The 22,852-nt window shown below is 39.2% G+C and overlaps 1 protein-coding gene across 1 annotated transcript in view; it reads right to left on the reverse strand.

Moving 5' to 3' along the window:
* The window catches only part of rbm19 (RNA binding motif protein 19), a 32,322-nt gene that overhangs the window by 6,640 nt on the left and 2,830 nt on the right, over positions 1–22,852 (reverse strand). Inside the window, exons 5-23 of the mRNA XM_034170210.1 lie at positions 22,584–22,788; positions 16,750–17,012; positions 16,571–16,630; positions 16,361–16,439; positions 16,085–16,156; positions 12,210–12,419; positions 11,979–12,109; positions 11,723–11,850; positions 11,552–11,648; positions 11,334–11,444; positions 11,046–11,246; positions 10,895–10,964; positions 10,678–10,793; positions 10,512–10,572; positions 9,353–9,432; positions 9,188–9,243; positions 3,392–3,508; positions 3,190–3,295; positions 1,478–1,598 (exon numbers count right to left, since the gene is read on the reverse strand). Of these exons, the coding sequence (XP_034026101.1) occupies positions 1,478–1,598; positions 3,190–3,295; positions 3,392–3,508; positions 9,188–9,243; positions 9,353–9,432; positions 10,512–10,572; positions 10,678–10,793; positions 10,895–10,964; positions 11,046–11,246; positions 11,334–11,444; positions 11,552–11,648; positions 11,723–11,850; positions 11,979–12,109; positions 12,210–12,419; positions 16,085–16,156; positions 16,361–16,439; positions 16,571–16,630; positions 16,750–17,012; positions 22,584–22,788 (2,284 nt within the window). The remainder of the gene's footprint in view (positions 1–1,477; positions 1,599–3,189; positions 3,296–3,391; positions 3,509–9,187; positions 9,244–9,352; positions 9,433–10,511; positions 10,573–10,677; positions 10,794–10,894; positions 10,965–11,045; positions 11,247–11,333; positions 11,445–11,551; positions 11,649–11,722; positions 11,851–11,978; positions 12,110–12,209; positions 12,420–16,084; positions 16,157–16,360; positions 16,440–16,570; positions 16,631–16,749; positions 17,013–22,583; positions 22,789–22,852) is intronic.

Consider the following 22,852-nt stretch of genomic DNA (forward strand, 5'->3'; position numbering starts at 1 on the left):
TCTGCATCTCTAAATTGTGGAATACTGCAGGGGTCAATCCTAGCGCCTGTTCTTTTTGCCCTCTACTTCCTCCCACTAAGTCAAATCTTTAAAAATCATGGCTTACAGTATCATTTTTACGCAGATGACTGCCAGATTTACCTGCCACTCGAAAAACTTGCTTCTACACCTTTGGCGCCTCTTTTGAATTGTTTGAGTGACGTCAAGGCTTGGTTGGCCCACAACTTTTTAAGTCTAAATGAGGACAAAACAGAGGTCATTTTATTTGGAAATATTGACCCCCTCTTGGACTTGGGCCCTCTTAAACAGTACGTGAAACAGTCTGTCATCAACCTCGGCGTCACTATTGATAAAGATTTTAAATTTGACAAGCAGGTTAACGATGTTGTCAAATCTGGATTTTATCATTTGCTTCTTTTATCTAAAGTTAAACCTTTTTTATCTTTTAATGTTTTCGAACAAGTCATGCACACTTTTGTCTCCTCTCGTTTAGACTACTGTAATGCACTTTTTATCGGCATCAGCCAAAATGCACTTTCTCGCTTACAGTTGGTCCAAAATTCTGCTGCGCGTCTCTTAACTGGTAGCAGAAAGCGATAGCACATCACTCCGGTTTTGGCGTCTCTGCACTGGCTTCCAGTTCGTTTTAGAGTTGACTTTAAGATTTTGTTTGTTTTTAAAGCTTTGAATGGACTGGCCCCGACGTACATTTCGGACCTCATCCGAATTTATCAGCCTCCCCGTGCTTTGCGGTCCGTGGGCCAGCTCCAGCTTGTGGTGCCTGTGATGAGACTTAAAACTAGGGGAGACAGGGCTTTTTGTGTTGTGGGCCCTCAACTGTGGAATGATTTGCCCCTTAACATTCAAACAGCCCCCACTATAGAGTGTCTTAAGTCTCGTCTAAAGACCCATTTTTATGCTTTGGCTTTTAACACCGCGTGAGTGTGTGGTCCTCTGTTTTTTTTTTTTGTACAGCACTTTGGAAACTATGTTTGTGAAATGTGCTATATAAATAAAGGGTATGGTATGGTATAGAATGTTTATGCTAAGTTAAGAGCTCTCTGAGAGCATCCTCACAAAGTTTGTGAATGTGGCCCCTTGAGCTACTTCAAGAACAGCATCCAGAGTAAAACTTGTGCCAAATCAACACGCGTATCCATGCTGGATTCGCTGTGGTGACCTCAAGTGGACAGGAGCAGCCAAAACAGACTGAATTAAATAAATAAATAAACAAATGATGGAGAAGTCAGTTTATCACCCAGCATGGACATCTTTCATGTTTGGAACTTTTTGTTTAATATGGAGCTTACGTGTTGTTTGGAAACTTCTTTCAGTTTAATTAATTAAGAACAGATACATAAAAGGCTTCTGCTCACACTGACCCTGAGACAATTTCTGTTAAATTTACAAAAATATTTCTAAACAACTGCCATTTAATTTGTAATTAAGTTTAAAAAAATCTTACAAATAAGTTTACCATGAAAATGTTCAGCTGTTTTCCGTCTTAATGTTTCCAGCGTTTCCTCAGTATCAGCCCATTCCAGCACAAGTCGTCGCCCATACAGATGAGTGCTGTGACACAATGCAGCAAATGCTTTCTGCAGATATTAACAAGCACAAAATTTATAATATCATATATAAACATTTAGGTTCACAGAACCAATCTCCATTAACCGTTAATTATAAAATAAATAAATAAACAAATAAATCTGAACGCCTGGGAATCACATCCAGGAGTGTACAAGATTCATCCTGAGATACTGAAGTCTCTGGACGTTGTTGGGCTCTCATGGCTGACACGCCTATACAATATTGCATGGAAGCCGGGGGCAGTACCTCCAGATTGGTAAACTGGGGTGGGGTGCTCTTTAAAAAGGTGAATATGTAGTGTGTTCCAATTATAGAGAAATCACATTTCTCAGCCTCCCTGGGAAAACATATGCCAGGGTACTAAGAAGGAGACTTGGACCATAAGCTAAATCTCATATTCAGGAGGAGCAGTGTGGATTCCACTCTGGTCATGGAACAGTGGACCAGCTCTTTACCCTCACAAGATAAGAAGGATCTTGGGAGTATGACCAACCAGTCTACATGTGTTTTCTGGACTTGGAAAAGGTGTATGACAGGGTCCCTTGAGGTGTCCTGTGGCAGGTGCTGCGGGACTATGAGGTACCAGAGCTGCTGCTGCTGCATTCTCTGCATTACATCAGACCTGTTCCAGGTCACCAATCCTGTTCATGATTTTTTCATGGACAAGATTTAAAGGCACAGTCAGGGATTGGAGGGTGTCCAATTTGTTGATCTTACATGTTGTTTGGAAACTGTCTTTCAGTTTAATTCATTAAGAACAGATACATAAAAGGCTATTGCTCACACTGACCCCGAGACAATTTCTGTATTACATCTGCTTTTTGCGGATGATGTGGTTCTGTTGGCTTTATCAAACGCTGACCTCCGATGTACCATGGGCAGGTTTGAGGCAGAGGTTGAAGCCACTGGGATAAGGATCAGCACCTCGTGCCATCTCCAAATCTGAGACCATGGTCCTCTGTCAGAAAAGGGTGGATTATCCCCTCTGGGTCAGGGGACAGTTAAGTATCTTGGGTTTTTGTTTACGAGTGAGGGTATGTTGGACCATGAGATCGATATACGGATTGGGGCTGTGTCTGATGCTCTACCGGACCATCACAGTGAAGAATGAGCTGAGCTAGAAGGCCAGACTCTCAATTTACCAGTTGATTTCTACTCCTGTCCTTACCTATGGTTATGAATTTTGGGTAATGACTGAAAGAAAAGGTCACAGATACAAGTGGAGTGAATGATACACTCAGAGACATGGTGAGAAGCTTGAATATCTGAGAGGGACTTGGAGTAGAGCTGCTGCTTCTTCGCATGAAAAGGAGCCAGCTGAGGTCGTTTGGGCATCTGGTGAGGATGCCCCCGGTCATCTAATTAGGGAGGCCTTCTAGGCACGTCCAACTGCGAGAAGGCCCCGGAGAAGACCTAGGACATGTTGGAGGAATTATATTTCCCAGCTTGCCTGGGGATGCCCAGCAAGGGTTTGAGGACTTAGCAGAGGACAGGCAAATGTGGAATGAGCTGCCTGGTCTGCAGCCACCATGACAGAGACCTGGATAAGTGGCAGAAAATTAATGAATGAATGAATGAATAAATAAATCTGAGTCAAACCTTTGCATCCTGTTTGGTGAGGAAGTCAACAAAGCCAAAGCCTCTGTGGATGCCTGACCCAGCTGCTTTCTTTGGAAGACGGACTGTCTTCAGCTCTCCAAATGTACTGAAGAGACAGAAGGACAAAGTTGTGACGTCAACAAAATCTCACACAGAACATTTACACTGACAGTATGAATAAACAGGTATATGAGATGTATACCAAAAAAGTTCTCTGACTTCCTTGACACTGGCTTGGAAGGGGACATTCCGCACAAGAATCTTGGACCCAGTCTGCTTTTTGTCAACTTGCTTCTTCTTGTGCGACACCACAGGGGACCTAAAAAAGGAAACAGAACAGAATGAGTAAATAAAGTTTTACCATTTTACGCATATATTTTTTTTTGGTTACTATTTCTAATTTAAATGCACTACTTCCAGGTTATTTTTAAGTGTTGTACAGTAACTGTGATGCAGATTCTAAAATAACATCTGCAATAATGTAAATCACCTGTTCTGAATCACTACTGAATACAGTCATTTCACAATTTTAAGATGATGTGATATTCAGAAACGTTAAACAATAAGCACCAAGCATGTTTTCCTTCTTTTACTGTATCTTATGGCCCCTTCACACATAACACAACTGACGCCAAATGGAGCATGAAGGAGGATTCGAATGCTACTCATCAAAAATCAGAGTCGCCTCGAATGCCTCGTACAACAGTAGCCACATCCATTCGGGCACAGCACATGCACTCTACATTCACATGTTGCTCGTGCTGGAAACCCATTCAAACAGCGGGCAAGATGAGGCCATATCAGAAATATTGTGCTGCGGCTGACAAGCTGCACAAAATCGTCGGCCAAAAGGAGCAATCCAGGCAGCCTATACACCAGCGGACGAATGACGCCGAATGGCGTGCAAGTGCCCATGCGACCCACTCTCAGCCAGAGTCCAGGTGCCACCCACAAACATCCGACACCATTCGTGGGGCACTTAGAAAAGTTGGGGCCATTTGTGCAGCCAGCACAAAAGTAGAGAGCAGGCAACCAATTTCGAGCTGGCTGCGCAAATGGCCCCGCAGTGTCTAAGTGCCCCGCGAGTGTGCCATTTCCCCTCGAGCAACAAAAATGACGTGTGAGTGTGTAAATAAAGTCCAAGACATAATCAGTGTCTTGGGAATGTTCATGTATCCATCCCCTGACTTGTCTGAAGAAAACTGGATTTAAAAGTGATGGTTTACATGTGTTATACCAAAGGGATCACTTACTTATTCATACCATCATTTTGGCTTTTAGATTTTTATTTCTTTTAATTCATGCAGAGATTACTTTTCATTGTGTGTTTAAAGGGCATAATTTTAGAAATTTCAATATACAAAGCCTGAAGTTTTTGTTTTGTATTTTGATGTCCTAAAAAAATTGTAACACATAAAAGCTCAAGGGGAAAAACCCTTTTTCACACCACTGTATGTCTCAGGGATGTGGTAAATTTTCTATTTTGTGTTCAGCCTTCACTTTGGCTGAATCTCAATTCTACCCTCGCCCTTCCCCTTACCGCTTCCCCTACATTTGCACGGGCACGACAGACAGAGGGGTGTCTCAATTCTCTTTTTGGAGCGAGGCAGAGGGGTAGGCGGAGGGCTACAAACCCCTTCAAATGGAGTGAATCTGGATGCACACTCTGTTTGGAGGGGTAGGAGGAGCTTACTGCTGTCTCTAAAGAAACAAACGGCACTGAAAGCCGCACAAATGTACAAATTACAAGTTGTTTTCATTACAAATTACGCTGAAAGTTATAACTTGCCAAAAAACTTTACAGGCAATTGCCTATGACAGCAACATGTATGCTGCTGGATGCATGTTGCGTATATTGTCATTATCGTAACGACGACGTAATATCGTAACTTCGCTCGTGTGCTGAGGCGTTATAATGCATGTACACACGAACGCTACAATAAGACACTTATTTCTCACAATGGAGAAAATCATGATAAAAGATAAGCACGTTAATTTGTATGTTAGATAGATAGATAGATAGATAGATAGATAGATAGATAGATAGATAGATAGATAGATAGATAGATAGATAGATAGATAGATAGATAGATAGATAGATAGATAGATAGATAGATAGATAGATAGATAGATAGATAGATAGATAGATAGATAGATAGATAGATAGATAGATAGATAGATAGATAGATAGATAGATAGATAGATAGATAGATAGATAGATAGATAGATAGATAGCTTTTATTATCATTGTCATTACAACGAGATGTAATGGGAGATGGGAAAATTGAAAATATGGTTTGACAGAAACAAATTATCATTAAACTTAAGTAAAAGATATTGAAAGGGTACATGAAAATAAGTTTCTGGGGGTGATAATAGATGATAAGATAAACTGGAAGACTCATATAAAACATATACAAAGTAAACTGTCAAGAAGCATTTCAGTTCTAAACAAAGCGAAACATATTCTGGACCACAACTCACTCCGCATTCTTTACTGCTCACTGGTTTTACCATATTTACAGTACTGTGCAGAGGTATGGGGTAATACTTATAAAGGTACAACACAATCACTATCAGTAATGCAGAAAAGAGCTATAAGAATTATTCATAATACTGGCTATAGAGATCATACAAATCCACTATTTTTACAATCCAAATTCTTAAAATTCACAGACTTGGTTCATTTTCAAACAGTACAAATTGTGTATAAAGCAATAAACAATTTACTTCCAGCAAATATTAAAAATATGTTTTTTAACAGATCAGGGGATTACAGTCTGAGGGGGAAATTTAATTTAAAGCATCAGTGGGCACGAACAACATTAAAAGGTTTCTGTATTTCTGTCTGTGGGGTGAGGATGTGGAACAGATTGGGAGTGGGGCTCAAGCAATGTCCAAGCATGAACCAGTTCAAACAGCGGTACAAAAATATGTTTTTTTCTGGGTATAGGGAGGAGGAAGGGTAATGAGGGTTAGGGTGTTTTTGTTTTTTGCTTCGGCTTGTAAATATATAGTATTTTGTATGTAAGTAGGTATGTGTAGGTGTATATTTATGTTTGTGTATGTATATGTGTATATATGTATATGTGTATATATGTGTATGTATATGTGTATGTATGTTGATGTGTGTATGTATATATGTATGTGTATATATATATATATATATATATATATATATATATATATATATATATATATATATATATATTGATATCGGTTTAGGTGTGTAGGAATCTATGTGTATATGTGGCAAAGGGTATTACTGGTTGTGGGGAAGAAGGGGTAGGGATAAATAAGATGATGCTTCACCCTACCCCTTTTCGGACATGTTGGGTACACAGTAGGAACTTTTTTGTTGTTGTCTTTACTGATCTATCTTGTAATTGTTGTTGTATCAAATGTTCGAAATAAACAGTTTTCATTCATTCATTCATGTCCGCACTCACATTCCACATACAACAGCAATTGATCTACAGTTATTACTTGTTTACTGTAATAATGGCACATCAGAATTAGGACAACACATATACATTTGACATTGTTTATGTGCACTAAACTTGAAACAGTCCGTTTCATGTTCATAAATCTTTGGATAATACTGATCCCTGCTGTTGGATTTCAAGGTCTGTAACGTGTGTATTTTGTAAACAAACAGGGAGTCCTGAGAACACTCGTCTCCTAATAAGCTTTCGGGCAGAAAATGAGGAGAAGTTTCATCAGTGGGAGTAAGTTGGAAAATACACACACACACACACACACACACACACACACACACACACACACACACACACACACACACACACACACACACACACACACACACACACACACACACACACACACACACACCTAAAAATTGGTGAAAATAAGTATTTGACCCCCTGTCAGTTTTGCAGGTTTTCCCACCTACAAAGAATGGAGAGGTCTGTAATTTTTATTGTAGGTACACTTCAACTGTGAGAGACAGAATCTAAAAAAAAAAAAAAAAAAAAAAAAAAAAAATCCAGAAAAATCACATTGTATGATTTTTAAATAATTAATTTGCATTTTATTGCATAAAATAGCTATTTGACCCCCTACGAACCAGCAAGAATTCTGGCTCTCACAGACCTGTTAATTTTTCTTTAAGAAGCCCTCTTATTCTGCACTCTTTACCTGTATTAATTGCACCTGTTTGAACTTGTTACCTGTATAAAAGACACCTGTTCACACACTCAATCACACTCCAACCTGTCCACCATAGCCAAGACCAAAGAGCTGTCTAAGGACACCAGGGACAAAACTGTAGACCTGCACAAGGCTATGATGGAGTAAGGGACAACAGGCAAGCAGCTTGGCAGAAGACAACAACTGTTATGATTACTTATTAGAAAGTGGAAGAAACACAAGATGACTGTCAATCTCCCTCGGTCTGGGATTCAACATGCCAATTAAACATGCACATCCACTTTGGATTTGCTGTGGCGACCCCGAGTGCAAACAAGGGAGCAGCCGAGGGACTTACTATTACTATACAATGTGATTTACTGGATTTTGTTTTTAGATTCTGTCTCTCACAGTTGAAGTGTACCTACGATAAAAATGACAGACCTCTCCATTCTTTGTAGGTGGGAAAACCTGCAAAACTGACAGGGGGTCAAATACTTATTTCCCCCACTGTATATGTGTAACACATAACCTGATGTCCTAATAGACTGCTATTATTTGTCAAAGAAATTTCAAAAGTTAATAGGGCTAGATGCAAAAAATGGGAGAATTTGAAAAAGAAATATAAGATTAACAGAACTAGATGGAGCCCATAACATACATACAGGTGCTGGTCATATAATTAGAATATCATGAAAAAGTTGATTTATTTCAGTAATTCCATTCAAAAAGTGAAACTTGTATAATGTATACATTCATTCCACACAGACTGATATATTTCAAGTGTTTATTTCTTTTAATTAGTAATTAATTAATTACTAATCAATCAATTAATGATCAATTAACAACATTGATTATTACTATTATTAATGATTAATTATGAATTATCATTAGTATTATTAACAATAATTACTAATTAATTAATTATCAATACTATTCATTATTATTATAAATTACTAATTAATTAAATTAATTATTAATACCACAAAATTCTCCGACATGATTGCGATGTGTCAAAGAAATCTGCGACTCCTATTTCTTTGCATTTACGCAGAAAGGGCGAGAAAATAAAAAGAGCAAACAGGCTACTGCAACAAGTTGCGCTTCGGTTGCCATGTTCACAAACAGTGAAGACGGCAGTTTGAGACGGACAGTTTTTTTCCCCTAAGAGGGGTGTCTCAACTCATAGGGCTAGAGGCATACCCCTTCGCCTTACCCCTCGTTTTAAAGGGGTAGGGCCAAGAGGAAGGGGAAGGGGTACAAAAGAGAATTGAGACTGGGCCTTTGTGTCAGGACCGTCTCAGCGCAAACCCTGCCTTTTGGCAGCCCAATTGACAGAAATCTGTTGAAGCAATGGAGAACTTTAATCCCTGCAATAATTAAACAACTTAAAAACAAAAAACATACATATCATACATAACTACAACAAATGTATTTGAACTCAATTAAAAAGATACACTAAGTATAAACAGTAGAATACAGACAGGTTTTAAGACTGGCCTTAAATTTTTTGACTGAAGTGAACCCTCTGACATCCACAGGCAGGCTGTTCCATAAGGTAGGAACAAAATAAGCAAAAGCTCTATAGCCTGCTGACCTCTTAACCCTTGGAATGCAAAGGAACCCTACATCCTGAGATCATGGTGGGAAGGTTGGCACATATGGCCTGATAAGGTCCATTGGATATGAAGGTGCACAGCCGTTAAGAATTTTATAGGTCAAACAAACTCTGCTCTCACCTTCAATTAAATCACTGTGACATTTTCTATATTAAAAACATTTTTGTTTGCACAAACTGTCTTCTATTTTTCTTCATCACTGACTGCACCTACAGTGTAGCACATCTTACCTTGTTGCCCTGTCTGAAATCTTCACCTCTAACTGGTGTTCATCCACAGTACAGTGCTGGTGAGAAGTTGGCAGAAAGAACACACTTTAGCCAACAGGTTAACAGTGAGGGAAAAAAGAAAATAAAAAGGCTGTACAAGTACCAATGAGGAAACAGGGAAAGTACCTGTAGCTGCCTGAGGGCTTTCTGTGCTGCCTCTGCAGTCTTGTACTGGACAAAACCGTATCCCATGGACAACAGCTTACCTAGAAGTGAAATTAAAAATATCAGACCACACATGGGCAATCAACCTAACTAATTAATATAAATACCATGATATTAATACTTGATAGATTTTAATGTACTAGTGTTGCATAATATTTATTACATAACGGCTGAGTAGATCCTTGTCATCTGATTGGTGGCTTGTATGTCACGTGACATGGATTATTCGTACCATTTTTTCTTTTTAGCGTGCAATTTTGGTGCTCTATGAAATTTGCTATTGCACGCCCCGACCACTGCACATACTAACACCATAAGCAGCGGTGTTTAGATAAACATGTCGGAGTTTGTTTTGCTGGCGGACGACAATTTGAAGAAACAAATTGACGCTGCCAATTCTTCTAACACATAAGAAAACAAATCCACTACGCTGAAAGCCGCCTTGTCTTGCTTGTCTTTGCTCTATGAAACTGTAATCTAAATGGAATAGGTATCAAACGACATCTTGGCCTTTAGGAAACTATGACATCACTTTCATAATTTTCTGATGTTTAAAAGTCCAGTCTGAGAGCATGTGCTGGTGTTGCACTTTGCTGCATCTACACCACCACAAACTGCCTCAAGTCCTGGACGGCAACCACCCAGGCAGACAACTGGCCTATTCCCATATCTCTAAAATGACCATGAATGTGCAGCAGCCATGTGAAATGTGGACATCCCCTTAGTCTTCTCTAGCTACTGTGGTCCTCAACATTCAGGCACCTACAGGCTGGATCACACACAGAGAAACTGGCCACATGGCCAAAATGTCAGAGCTGATGCTTCCTCACAATGCAAGAGATACTCCTCATCTTAGTCTCTTTTAGTAACTACACATCTGATACAAAGTCATTCCAGTGGTACCCAAGGATCCTTTGAAGACACTTAGTACCACAAACATCACCGTTGTCGTCTTAGGTCGTTGGTTAGCGTCCAAGTCTCACAACCATACAGCAAGACAGGCAGCATCAAGACCCTAAAGACTTGGATCTTCATTTGCCTGCAAAGATATCGGCATCTCCAAACGCCTCTGTCCAGTGATGTAATTTTTAATAGTTGAACACCTTATTTGTATTTGCACCTGTTTTGTCTTTCTTCTTGGAGATCGTGCAGGATACAATTTTCCCACATTTGGAGAACACCTACAAAAAAGGAACAGACAGTATAAGACATGTTTACCATCAATCTAACAGCCATCCTCACTGACTGATAGTGTTGAAATGTGACTATACTGTGCTTTTCCCAACCTCCTGCAGTTTCTCATCCGTTGTGCTGAAATTCAGATTTTTAATAAAAAGTGTGGAACCTGGAGCACATTCTTCCTCCTCCTCCTCCTCTTTCAATGACTCTTCTTTGTCCAACTCTTGAAGGGACAGATCCAAACATTATGATTATTCAGATTTTGATGATTATTGGGAATGTTATTATTGTTACTTTTTAATGGTTGTATTTGTAGGAAAATACCTGGTTTGGGTTTGGCTTCTACAAAGACACCTACGGGTGCCCACTCCAAATACAGCGGGATATGATGAAACTACAATGTTAAGAGACAAATCCAGAATGAGCTTTTAATACGTCTCTCCTCAAACATATGCAGTTAAAAAGTGACACTCACCTTGCTGTAGGCCAGCTTTGTGAAAGCTCGTTTTGCTTCAGTTCGTTCCAGGAACTCAACGATGGCAGTGAGTCCTGAAGGGGGCAGCAGCACTCGTCCCAAAGAGCCATGAGGCGAGAAGAGTGCCTCCAGCTCTGGCACCTCCACTCCAGCTGGGAGGTTTTTCACCAAGATCACAGTTGAACTTCTTGTAGCTGCTGCCTGAAGGCCACAAAGCATCATGCAGGACACAACCTTAACCAAAGTGCACAAACTCAGGGCACTGAGAAACCATTAAGTTAAACATACCTGACTAAAAGAATCCAGACTCACACCATTATCAAGTAAGAACTCTCGAGTCTCCTGAACGATCTGGGTCTCTCCCAGGGCCATCCTCACAGCAACGCTTCCCTTTGACTCCTGCACAGAAGGATGAGAAAGTACAATGAAAACTATGTGTGGTATCAGTGTGCTGACTCATATGCTGGGAAGATATAGGGAGAGAAACTGGGTAAAATGCTACTCACATGGTCCAGAACTTGGCTTTTGGTGGTGGTGTATTTTTCAGCAATGGTGTCTGCCACTGCACTTGTTCCCAGAAACAAGGTGTTCCAGTTGTGGGAGCTAAAGAAACATTTCTTATTGGCACATTCTCAGAGTTAAAAATGTGAAGTTTGGGTCAATGTTATCATATATACCTGGAACTTAAAGCTTTATTTTTAGCATCTTTTTGCCGCTTGTAAGACGAGGAGCCAGGACCAGCAGAGTCTGAAGATTCAGTCTTATCCTTCTTCACAGTGGATGGAAGCAGGTGAAGCATCCTGCCCTGAACCCAAACAAACAAACATTTCCAAACAGCTTTAACTTGTAAATAAAGTGGCACTGAAGATTTTCAACATTACAATTTTTGTGGCATATGGAGACCAGTCAAAACATCTGCTTTAGGCCAAGTACTTGAAATATATGTCCATCTAACTGGGCGAGAGCTTTCACAGCATGCTCTGGAATCATGTAGGTTATAAAAGCAAATCCTTTAGGTTTCTTTGTTAAACCGTCAATAGGGAAGAGCACCTCAGACAGAGGACCTGCACAGATCATAGAATTAAAATAAACCTGGATTAGAGTCATTTTCTCTGTATTTCCAGGTAAATGATTAAGTGGTAAAGGGTGTTTGTGCATTTTTACCATGTTCAGCAAATAAATCTTTGATCTCTTCCTCAGTACAAGTATACGGAAGATTTCGGATAAACAGTCGACCAGACTCTGCAACGTCTTCTTCCTCTTCATCGTCTTTGAGCTTCCTGGTGAAGTTTCTGTCGATTTCCTTCTCCGTTTTGTCCTTCTTGCTTCGACCCACAGACAGGTCCACACGGAAAACCTCAATGTAACGCCCCCCTAAAAAGACACCGCAACGATATGCGTAAAAAACAAAACAAAAAAACATTTAAACATTTTTTCTTTTGTGTGGGTAAGGTGCCCCGCTCCACTGTCCACATTACAAATAGTAAATATTCTAAAAATTGGGATTATGCAGTAAATAAAGCCTGAGAGCATGTGCTGGAGCAGCACGAGGCCACAACACAGAACGTCCCTGGGTCCTGGATGGTAAACCCCAGGCAGACAGTTGATCCATCCTCACCTTTTATGCAGCAGTGGGAAGAAACAAAAATGGTTTAACTTAGAATATGTAGAGGTAAAATTTAACACTCCGGGCTGTGGAAATACACCAAAATTGCAATATTTTACATTTCCAATTGCAACTAAACCTATCTTTGTGTGGTGCTTTAATATTTTTTGAATTAAGATTACAACCCCAAATCCAATGAAGTTGGGATGTTGTGTAAAATGTAACTAAAAACAGAATACAATGATTTGCAAATCCTCTTCAACCAATATTCAATTGAATACACCACAAAGACAAGATATTTAATGTTTAAACTGATAAACTTTATTGTTTTTGTGCAAATATTTAATCATTTTGAAATGGATGCCTGTAACACATTTCAAAAAAAGCTGGGACAGTGGTATGTTTACCACTGTGTTACATCACCTTTCCTTTTAACAACACTCAATAAGCATTTGGGAACTGAGGACACAATCGTTGAAGCTTTGTAGGTGGAATTTTTTCCCATTCTTGTTTGATGTACGACTTCATTTGTTCAACAGTCCTGGGTCTTCATTGTCGTATTTTGCGCTTCTCTCTCTCCCTCTCTCTTATACTGACAAGAAATGGGATGTTTAAGTATGCTTGTGAGTTTAAATGGCAATATTTTCTACTTTTTTGGGACACAAAACGGACTCTGAACTTTGCGATCTGTTTCATGCGGACTGACTGTTTCATTCACACAAGGAGTAAAGGTGCTTTACCTGTTCATTTCAGTCCAATGCACCATCACAATCTGAGGAACGCTGTATCCACATAAAGCATGATTTTGGAAAATGACGTGTGAAAATACTTTTAATTCCTTGTCGTAGCCGGAAACGTAGCATTTTAAAACAAGTCCCTCTGTGGTTTTTCTGCTCCAGGTGCATTTTATCAGAAGATGCCGGTATCGCGCTCAGATCACATCTGGTCAGAAAGAAGTGCTGTGATGATTTAAACTTTTTAAGTGCCAGCTGACCGCGATCAGGTCCGATCAAACCTGAATAAGCTCTGTGACTCTTTAAACTAAAGTGCCAGTGCGATCATCAGAAGACCTGATCGATCAGGTCCTGAAACTCTGATGACTTTTAAAGTGCCGCTGCTGTCGGTAGGGCTGCAACAACGAATCGATAAAATGGATAAAATTCGATTACGACAGGCGTTGGCAACACATTGCGTCATCGATGCGTTGTGTCGAGCGATTATGGCGCCAGAAGCGACCAGTGCACAGAGCAGATGAGATGCTGTTTCGTAGAAGAACTACACACTTAGAATATGGCAGAAGCAAGTAGACAGAAGAAAGTCAAGACCTCAAAAGTGTGGGAGCACTTTACGTTAACGCAAAGACGTTTGTTAACTGCAACATTTGCAAGTCGGACCTCGCATGGCACGGGAGTACGACGGTAATGATGCATCTCAAACGAAAGCATGTCGGAGTCATCAACGAGGAAGGGGAGAGCTCAGTGTCTGGGCAAGTTAACAAATCTTTATTTTTTGTTTAAGCAGTCGTAACGTCTCAGTATGACAAGTCAGGCAGTGATATGAAGCTAGTCAGGCTCAGGCTGTCTGAGCGTCTCCCAGAGCAGTGAGGTGAGGGGCAGAGTGAAAGAAAAAGAAAACAGTAACAGCACCAACAGTTTTTTATTAATGTTGTCAAAGTCCGACCATCGACATTAACGCTTGTCCGATTGTCCGGGACAAGTGTAAAATGCGATCAGACAAGTAATAGCTCTAAATCGTTGTCCGACCGACAAGTGGCTTTTTTATTTTTTTTTTTTGGTTTAAAACATTCAACTTCTTCTCGCACAACTAACACCCCCCCAAGACAGAGAGCGAGGCGCTGCCGCGGAAAAAAACTCCGTCAAAGTCTTCACATAAAACGAGCTCCAGAAATTAATTTATAGGCTTTATTTTACAGTTGAAAGCCTTCATGTTTCCAAAGTTTGCTGAGAGAGAGAGAGAGAGAGAAAATGTGGGATGAGTCACATGTGTCATTGTGAAATGACCACATAGTTTACAAGTTATACAGAGAATGTTGCACATATATAATGAGTCAGGCTACAGTTTTTGATTTAGGTTTTATGGTTAACTGGTTATGCTAATTGATCATTTACAGCAATAAAAATACCTCTTTTTCACCATATATTTTATAACATTTATATGCTTCAATGTTGTTTTATGGCAACTCAGCCCTTTGATAAAGCAATACCATTTGAAATAATTATTTTTGTTCTTTATTATAAACTGTTTTATTCTTTATTATTTTATATTTCAACAGCCAAGGGACATTTGACAATTTGTTGATTTTCAAGTATTTTAAGTTTTCAAATAATGTTCTGTTGTTAAATAAAGTGATGGAAGGAGAGAAAAATTGTTTCCCTGGCACATTTTAAAAAAATTCCCCGCTAATCCGATTAATCGTGTCAAAACCCCATCAGATTACTCGATGATCCAAATAATCGTTTGTTGCAGCCCTAGCTGTCGGTATGACCAGGTCTGATCACACCTGTTTGCGGTTGACTGGCGCTTTAAAAGTTTAAATCATCACAGCACTTCAATATTCAGGTCATCAGACCTGATCAGGTCTGATCAGATCAGCGGACCTGATCAGAAAGCAACCGGAGCTTTAAAAGTTTAAAGAGTCACAGCACTTCATTCACTGCAGCGTTTACCACAGCCAGACTCATCAGCATTCTGTACACAATGAAAATGACCCACCAAGACAAAATATAAAAAAAATGTTAAAGTACTCTGTTTCTGACCCGCACCACACCGTACAGTACCTAACTGAACCACTCGGTGGAAACGGGGCTGTCGGCATACGCTGGTCATCAAGTGTGACAGCTGCGTTAATTTATGCCAGCGTTTTTAATAAATGGTTTGACAGGGTCTAAAGCATACGTTAATACTATAAGCAAGTTTAGGAACGCAACCATGCGCCATCACACACCAGCCTACACAGGGGCTATGCCAAATGTGTGCAATTTTCCAACATACTCCATATGAATTTGCGCAACTGTATGCAAGCTCGGTGTGAAAGGGGCTTTAATAGTTAAGTTTTTCTTCTTCTTCTTCTTGCTTGCATTACTGTTTTAGGACATAATAATAATGCATGTAGAGATATCAAATTATTTTATAAATTTTTTAGAATTGATTTTTTTTCATCTTTTCTTTTTGATGACAGGACACAGAGAGTGAGAAAACAGAGAAACAGCATGAAGGAGCGACATGCAGCAAAGGCTACCCAGTCTGGGATTTGAACCTGGGGCACGTGGTACACAATTTAACCCCTCAGCATCAAGCACAAGTATTCTGGGGAAAATATATCATCCAACAAAAAAAAGCATTAAACACGGCAGGCCTACATTGATCAATCAATAAATAGATGCACAAACATGAGTCAGATGACATTCCTCACCTATATAATCTTTATTCTTCTTCAAAGCCTTTTCCACCTCCTTTTCAGAATGCAAATCCACATATACGTAACCTGCACAGACACATATCACACACATGTATGTATGTATATATATATATATATATATATATATATATATATATATATATATATATATATATATATATATATACATACACACAGCGATAAACACACTGGACATATAACTGGCAGATGTTGAGGATATCCAGTGTCCTCAACATATGGAGAGATGAACCAGAAATTCCAGCCTGGTACCTGTTCTATTGCCGCTTTCATTCTTTCCAATTCTGATGGCTGCAGGCTTCAGCGGGGTCATGAACTCTCGTATTTGTTGCTATTGACACGACACAAAAATATTAAACTGTCATAAACGCATTCTGTGAAATGTGTTGAATATTTTGAAATCAAAATATCATCTCCACTTTAAGCTCATCTCCTCTATTAGGCTGATCTTGTTTCACTCACCTCCTTGACGTTAAATGGAACTCCTCTCAGTTTCACTGTGAAGTCTGTTGCTGGCTCTGTCTAATAAAGGCAGAAGATGGATTGAAAAGACAGAAGCAGATTTTAATCTGTACACACTGAAGACAAAAATAGAAATACGACCCTGTATTATTAATATGATGAATGCACAGATCAATCACCTCTTGCTTTGCAGTTTTCTTTACTTTGCTCTTCCTATCAACAGAGGAAAGTGAAGTTTTGGGCTTTGAGATGTTGTGACTGTCACCACTGTCATGAGTGCTGCCTGCCTGCTGTGTGGAGCCAATATCCTCATCTGTATTATGACCATATTCACCATCATCTTCCTCTCCACTCTCCTCCATAGTACGCTCAGGCTGAGCCACCTTTGAGCGCAGGTACTCCATGTCCGACAGGGTGGACTTCAGAGCTTCTTTAGAGACACCTAAAAGCAACAAAAACTACCAGTAAATTGTGCACAGAAACAGATCAGCCTTGTTCCAATTCAGAGACACAATTGTTTAAAGAAAGTAGCCCATATAGACTGTTCCTTCAACACATCTCAGTCTGAAACTCAAAAGAGACCACTCAGACTCATAAATAAAAACTGCTGATGTGTCACTGTGGCTTCTGGCAACATGTGACATCAATTATTTTCATATTTAAGATCAGGACAAATTTCATTATGTAAAGGTTTATTATAGCTGCACCAACACTATTACCAGGTATTCTATTTCGATACTACCTGTAACTGCACTCTGATTATTTTGGGTAATTCACCTTGCAGTGCATGAGCAGGAAGACAGAGAGAAAAGCCAGTGGCTTGAATATTTTTAAACAAACAAAAATGGCAAAAATAAAGCAAACTAGAGCACCACCCTCGTACAGCCCAAACCTCCGCCAACACTAGTTTCCAATTCCACAAATTTTTACCTTGGAAAAAAATTTCAAGGCCAAAGTCCTGTTAGACGTAGCTTTTCATAAGCTAAAATATAATACAGAATATATATCAAAATGGCTTTTCAATGTTAAAAATAATCAAATATCTGCTAAATCTGCAATACGGATCACATGCAGATCAAATTTAGTCTATTCATTGAGAGTGCCAGTTTGCACCTCATTGTCACAAATGAGAGTGATTGAGGCACTTTTGATTGCAATATACAGTGGTCCCTCGCTATAACGCGGTTCACCTTTCACGGCCTTGCAGTTTTGCAGATTTTTTTAGTGCAATTTTGCATTTTTTTTTTTTTTTTTACACAGCGCATTGTGTTCTGCGTTCTCATCAGGCGGGCCGGTCACGGCACTGGTCGGCATCACCGCGATTGGCTAAGGGAGAGCCCACGCATTGTGTTCTGCATCCTGATTGGCTAAGGGACTGTACACCATTGTCAATCATTCTCCTCTGTGCCGTGTCTCCTGTACAGTACAGAATGCGGTTAGCTTACCAAATTTGTTTATAAGAATCTTCTCACCCAGAAGAAAAAAAAAAAAGAGCGCCAACAACTACCCATAACTATGTTCTTCACTCAGAAGAAGACATCTGCACCGAGGTGTCACTCAGTGGAAAAAGACACTACAGCGGAGCGGCGCCAGGATGAAGTGGCATGGTCAGAGGAACTGTGAAATACTGGTCAGTCACTATTAATAATTTCTTATGTGTCCAACCTTGTAGGTTGATCGTTAAAATTAAATTTGTTAGTTCTAAAAGCCATCATAATTATTTATAGGAAGACGTTCTATTTTTATTTCTCAAACAAATGTTTGGGCCTGAAAACAGGTTTTGATCTTTGGTTTCCTTCTATAATACTGGACTTATTTTTCTACTAAGGTTTGAAAAGTGAGAAAATGTTAATGCCTCTTTGAGAAAAGTGTATAAAGTGTGTAGTGAGGGGTTTTACAGCCTTAAAACATCTATAATAATTGTAAAAAAAATAATGCAGACTACTTCGCGGATTTCGCCTATTGCGGGTTATTTTTAGAACGTAACTCCCGCGATAAACGAGGGACCACTGTTATGCAAAATGTACACCAAATGGGCTTGACAATACTACATTCAAATGGCTACAAAATTCACAATCCAGATCAAACTTGGTCAGGTAATAGTGAGTGCCAGTGTGCATCTCACTTTCAAATATGAGAGTAACTGGAGAACATTTGATTAAGACAGAATGTAATATATACATTAAATGGGTTTTCAATGTTAAATTTAAATGGTCACAAAATCTGTAATCTAGATCAGATTCAGATCATCTTACATAACACTCTCAAATATGTAAGAAATTAGATCTTTTTTGACAGAATTATGAATTTGTGAAAATTCGTTCAATGTTAAAGATAGGGATTTTTCCAGTTTTCCAAGATTTTTCCTGACTTTGCCCTTTGACCTTGAAAATTTAATCAGGTCTTGCTGCTCAGGATATAAATCCCCAGTAAAAAATTCATAATGATATAGGAAAAACTTGTGGGCTTCAGGCTGTTCACAATCAAACAGACAGACAAACAAACAAACAAACAAGAGTGATAACATAACGACAGGCCTACATGTATTATAACGCCACCTTCATAAAATAATGGCCTAAGTCATATTCTCTAAAGCATGACTTAGGCCATTATTTTAGGAAGGTGATGATAATATTTGCTGTGCAAAGCTGTCAAGATGGGGAATGAAAAGTAACTCAAACAACACAAGCAGCCTTAATAATTTCACTCTGTGAAGAAATGTTCATTGTGGTTTGTGTGAAGAGTTAATCTGAAAGGTGTGAATCCTGTCATTACTGTGTTGCCATTTTTGCAAAACGGCCTACTACCATAGCACCAAAATGATTCTTCTCTTGTAATAGGAATGAGCACCTCATTGACAGTCATATTTGCTAAATGGTAAGAACACAAAGGTAAGTCACTGCCTGTATGATCAATCATTTAAAACGGTTTCTTTGTGTAAACTCCATGCCACCAAACAGTTCTAATGACAGTTTTGCCCATTCAGTGGTGACAAGAAGCAGCTTACTTTGAGCTTTTTTCCCCACTTTTCCCATAGGCATATACTGCAGACCTGTTTAACCCGTGACGACATTAATATTTTAACACAATACTGCACTGATTATCATCGATTTTGTCCTAAGTGAAAGGCGGAACTCAAAAACATCTAAAAATAGGGCCTAGGCTGAAAAATCACCACGTTCCCCTGAGGTTTTTCTCTGATACTCATCTTGTAGTTTCCACTGGTTCAATTCCTGTGACACAGTAGTGTTCAGAATAATAGTAGTGCTAAGTGTCTAAAAGATTAATCCAGGTTTTGAGTATATTTCTTATTGTTACATGGGAAACAAGGTACCAGTAGATTCAGTAGATTCTCACAAATCCAACAAGACCAAGCATTCATGATATGCACACTCTTAAGGCTATGAAATTGCGCTATTAGTAAAAAAAAAGTAGAAAAGGGGGTGTTCACAATAATAGTAGTGTGGCATTCAGTCAGTGAGTTCGTCAAATTTGTGGAACAAACAGGTGTGAATCAGGTGTCCCCTATTTAAGGATGAAGCCAGCACCTGTTGAACATGCTTTTCTCTTTGAAAGCCTGAGCTAAATGGGACGTTCAAGACATTGTTCAGAAGAACAGCATAGTTTGATTAAAAAGTTGATTGGAGAAGGGAAAACTTACACGCAGGTGCAAAAAATTATAGGCTGTTCATCTACAATGATCTCCAATGCTTTAAAATGGAGGAAAAAAAAAAAAAAAAAAGAGACGTGTGGAAGAAAACGTAAAACAATCATCAAAATGGATAGAAGAATAACCAGAATGGCAAAGGCTCACCCACTGATCAGCTCCAGGATGGTCAAAGACAGTCTGGAGTTACCTGTAAGTGCTGTGACAGTTAGAAGATGCCTGTGTAAAGCTAATTTATTTGCAAGAATCCCCCGCAAAGTCCCTCTGTTAAATAAAAGACGTGCAGAAGAGGTTACAATTTGCTAAAGAACACATCAACTGGCCTAAAGAGAAATGGAGGAATATTTTGTGGACTGATGAGAGTAAAATTGTTCTTTTTGGGTCCAAGAGCTGCAGACAGTTTGTGAGACGACCCCCAAACTCTGAATTCAAGCCACAGTTCACAGTGAAGACAGTGAAGCATGGTGGTGCAAGCATCATGATATGGGCATGTTTCTCCTACTATGGTGTTGGGCCTATATATCACATACCAGGTATCATGGATCAGTTTGGATATGTCAAAATACTTAAAGAGGTCATGTTGCCTCATGCTGAAGAGGACATGCCCTTGAAATGGGTGTTTCAACAAGACAATGACCCCAAGTACACTAGTAAACGAGCAAAATCTTGGCTCCAAACTAACAAAATTAATGTTTTGGAGTGACCTGCCCAATCCCCGGACCTAAATGCAATTGAGAACTTGTGGGGTGACATCAAAAAAGCTGTTTCTGAAGCAAAACGAAGAAATGTGAATGAATTGTGGAATGTTGTTAAAGAATCTTGGAGTGGAATAACAGCTGAAAGGTGCCACAAGTTGGTTGACTCCATGCCTCGCAGATGTGAATAAATCATGAAAAACTGTGGTTATACAACTAAATATTAGTGATTCACAGGATTGAAGCAGTTTGAACATAATAGTTTTGAGTTTGTAGCACATGCAACAGCAGATGCTACTATTATTGTGAACACCCCCTTTTCTACTTTTTTTTTAACTAATAGCCCAATTTCATAGCCTTAAGAGTGTGGATATCATGAATGCTTGATCTTGTTGGATTTGTGAGAATCTACTGGTACCTTGTTTCCCATGTAACAATAAGAAATATACTCAAAACCTGGATTAATCTTTTTAGTCACATAACACTACTATTATTTTGAACACTACTGTATATTTATGAGTTGACAACAAATAGATTAATACTCTGTGAAACTTCTGACCAGCAGACAAGTTACAGAATACTCACATTTCTTCTATTTAACCCACAGACATGCCATGGCTACAAATAGCTTGGTAGTGTCACGCTGTCAACGGCGCAGCCACTCCACAAAAACGCCAGGGCTCTGCGTGACCTGGGTGGGCTAAATGAAGCCAGAACACACCCCATCTCAGTGTTACCAAACAAGCTAAAGCTAACAGGCTAACCTTGGTTGAGGTATTTTAATCAAAATATATTTTTTGTGGATGCGGTGGTGGTTTTCATGATGGATGACTTGAATGCACATATTAAAAATTATGTTCAGCTGATTGCCTTAGTAATGTTTGAGTTAGTGTGGAGTGGTGCTAATGTCAGCTAAACTAACGGGGCAACTGCTAACAGGGCAAACATAAATCACATGAAAATTTAACAAGACAGAAATACTGGCGCACAGACTTCTTAGATGATCCGTAATTACTAGCTGCACAACAAGTCATATTATTACAGGTACATGTAATAAAATGCTCAAAAAGCACAGACAAAGTTTGGTCCACAGCCACTTCTAACAGCCTCTGTGACTGGAGCACTCGGCTGATAGCACACACTACCTGTCACTCAAAGTATCCACATCCCTAATTATGCATGAGAGTGGCTTAAATGAGTTTATATATATATATATATATATATATTTTTTTTTTTTTTTTTTTTTTCCACCCACATACAGTTGTCATGGAGGAGGAAAGTACCTATAGAGACAAACAAAAATAATAATAATAATATTTTTTTTTTTTCTTTTTTGCATCAGGCTGTAAACATGCTTATTTCTCATCTAAAGTCTAATATTTTAACATAGGCTTCTCAGGCAACATGCTCCTTTTTGGGAGCCAGCCTCAAGCAACAATTCAACGAATAGCAACTTTGTCCATTTCTGGACAGGCTTCATTTTTGACAGGTGGCTGTTGGGATCTGGTGTGTATCACAAATGTCTATGTAATCTCACACCTAAATACTGATGCCTGGGTATACTGCTAGTTGACTCATAACTGCATGTTCCGTGCCTTGAAGTGGACAGGGATTTTGCCTACATAGCAAAAAAGGTACTGACATGACTAACCTTCCTGATCTTCACATTCCTCCTCATCTGGCTGGTCTGAATCAAAGTTGAGGTAATCATCTGAAGGTGTCTTCTTGTTCTGAGACTTTTTCCTTCCGCTGTCATTACCAGCTGACTGCTGGACAGTGTCATTTGTCCAGGTTGGTGCTTGGTTACGATTTTGATGTACCAACATAAACTCCTTGAATTTTTCTTCCTCCTCCAGCTGCCATGCAAAAAAAAAAAAAAAAAAAAAAAAAAAAAAAAAAAAAAAAAAAAAAAAAAAAAAA

Source organism: Thalassophryne amazonica, chromosome 5 (assembly GCF_902500255.1).
Source record: "Thalassophryne amazonica chromosome 5, fThaAma1.1, whole genome shotgun sequence".
Taxonomy (NCBI): domain Eukaryota; kingdom Metazoa; phylum Chordata; class Actinopteri; order Batrachoidiformes; family Batrachoididae; genus Thalassophryne; species Thalassophryne amazonica.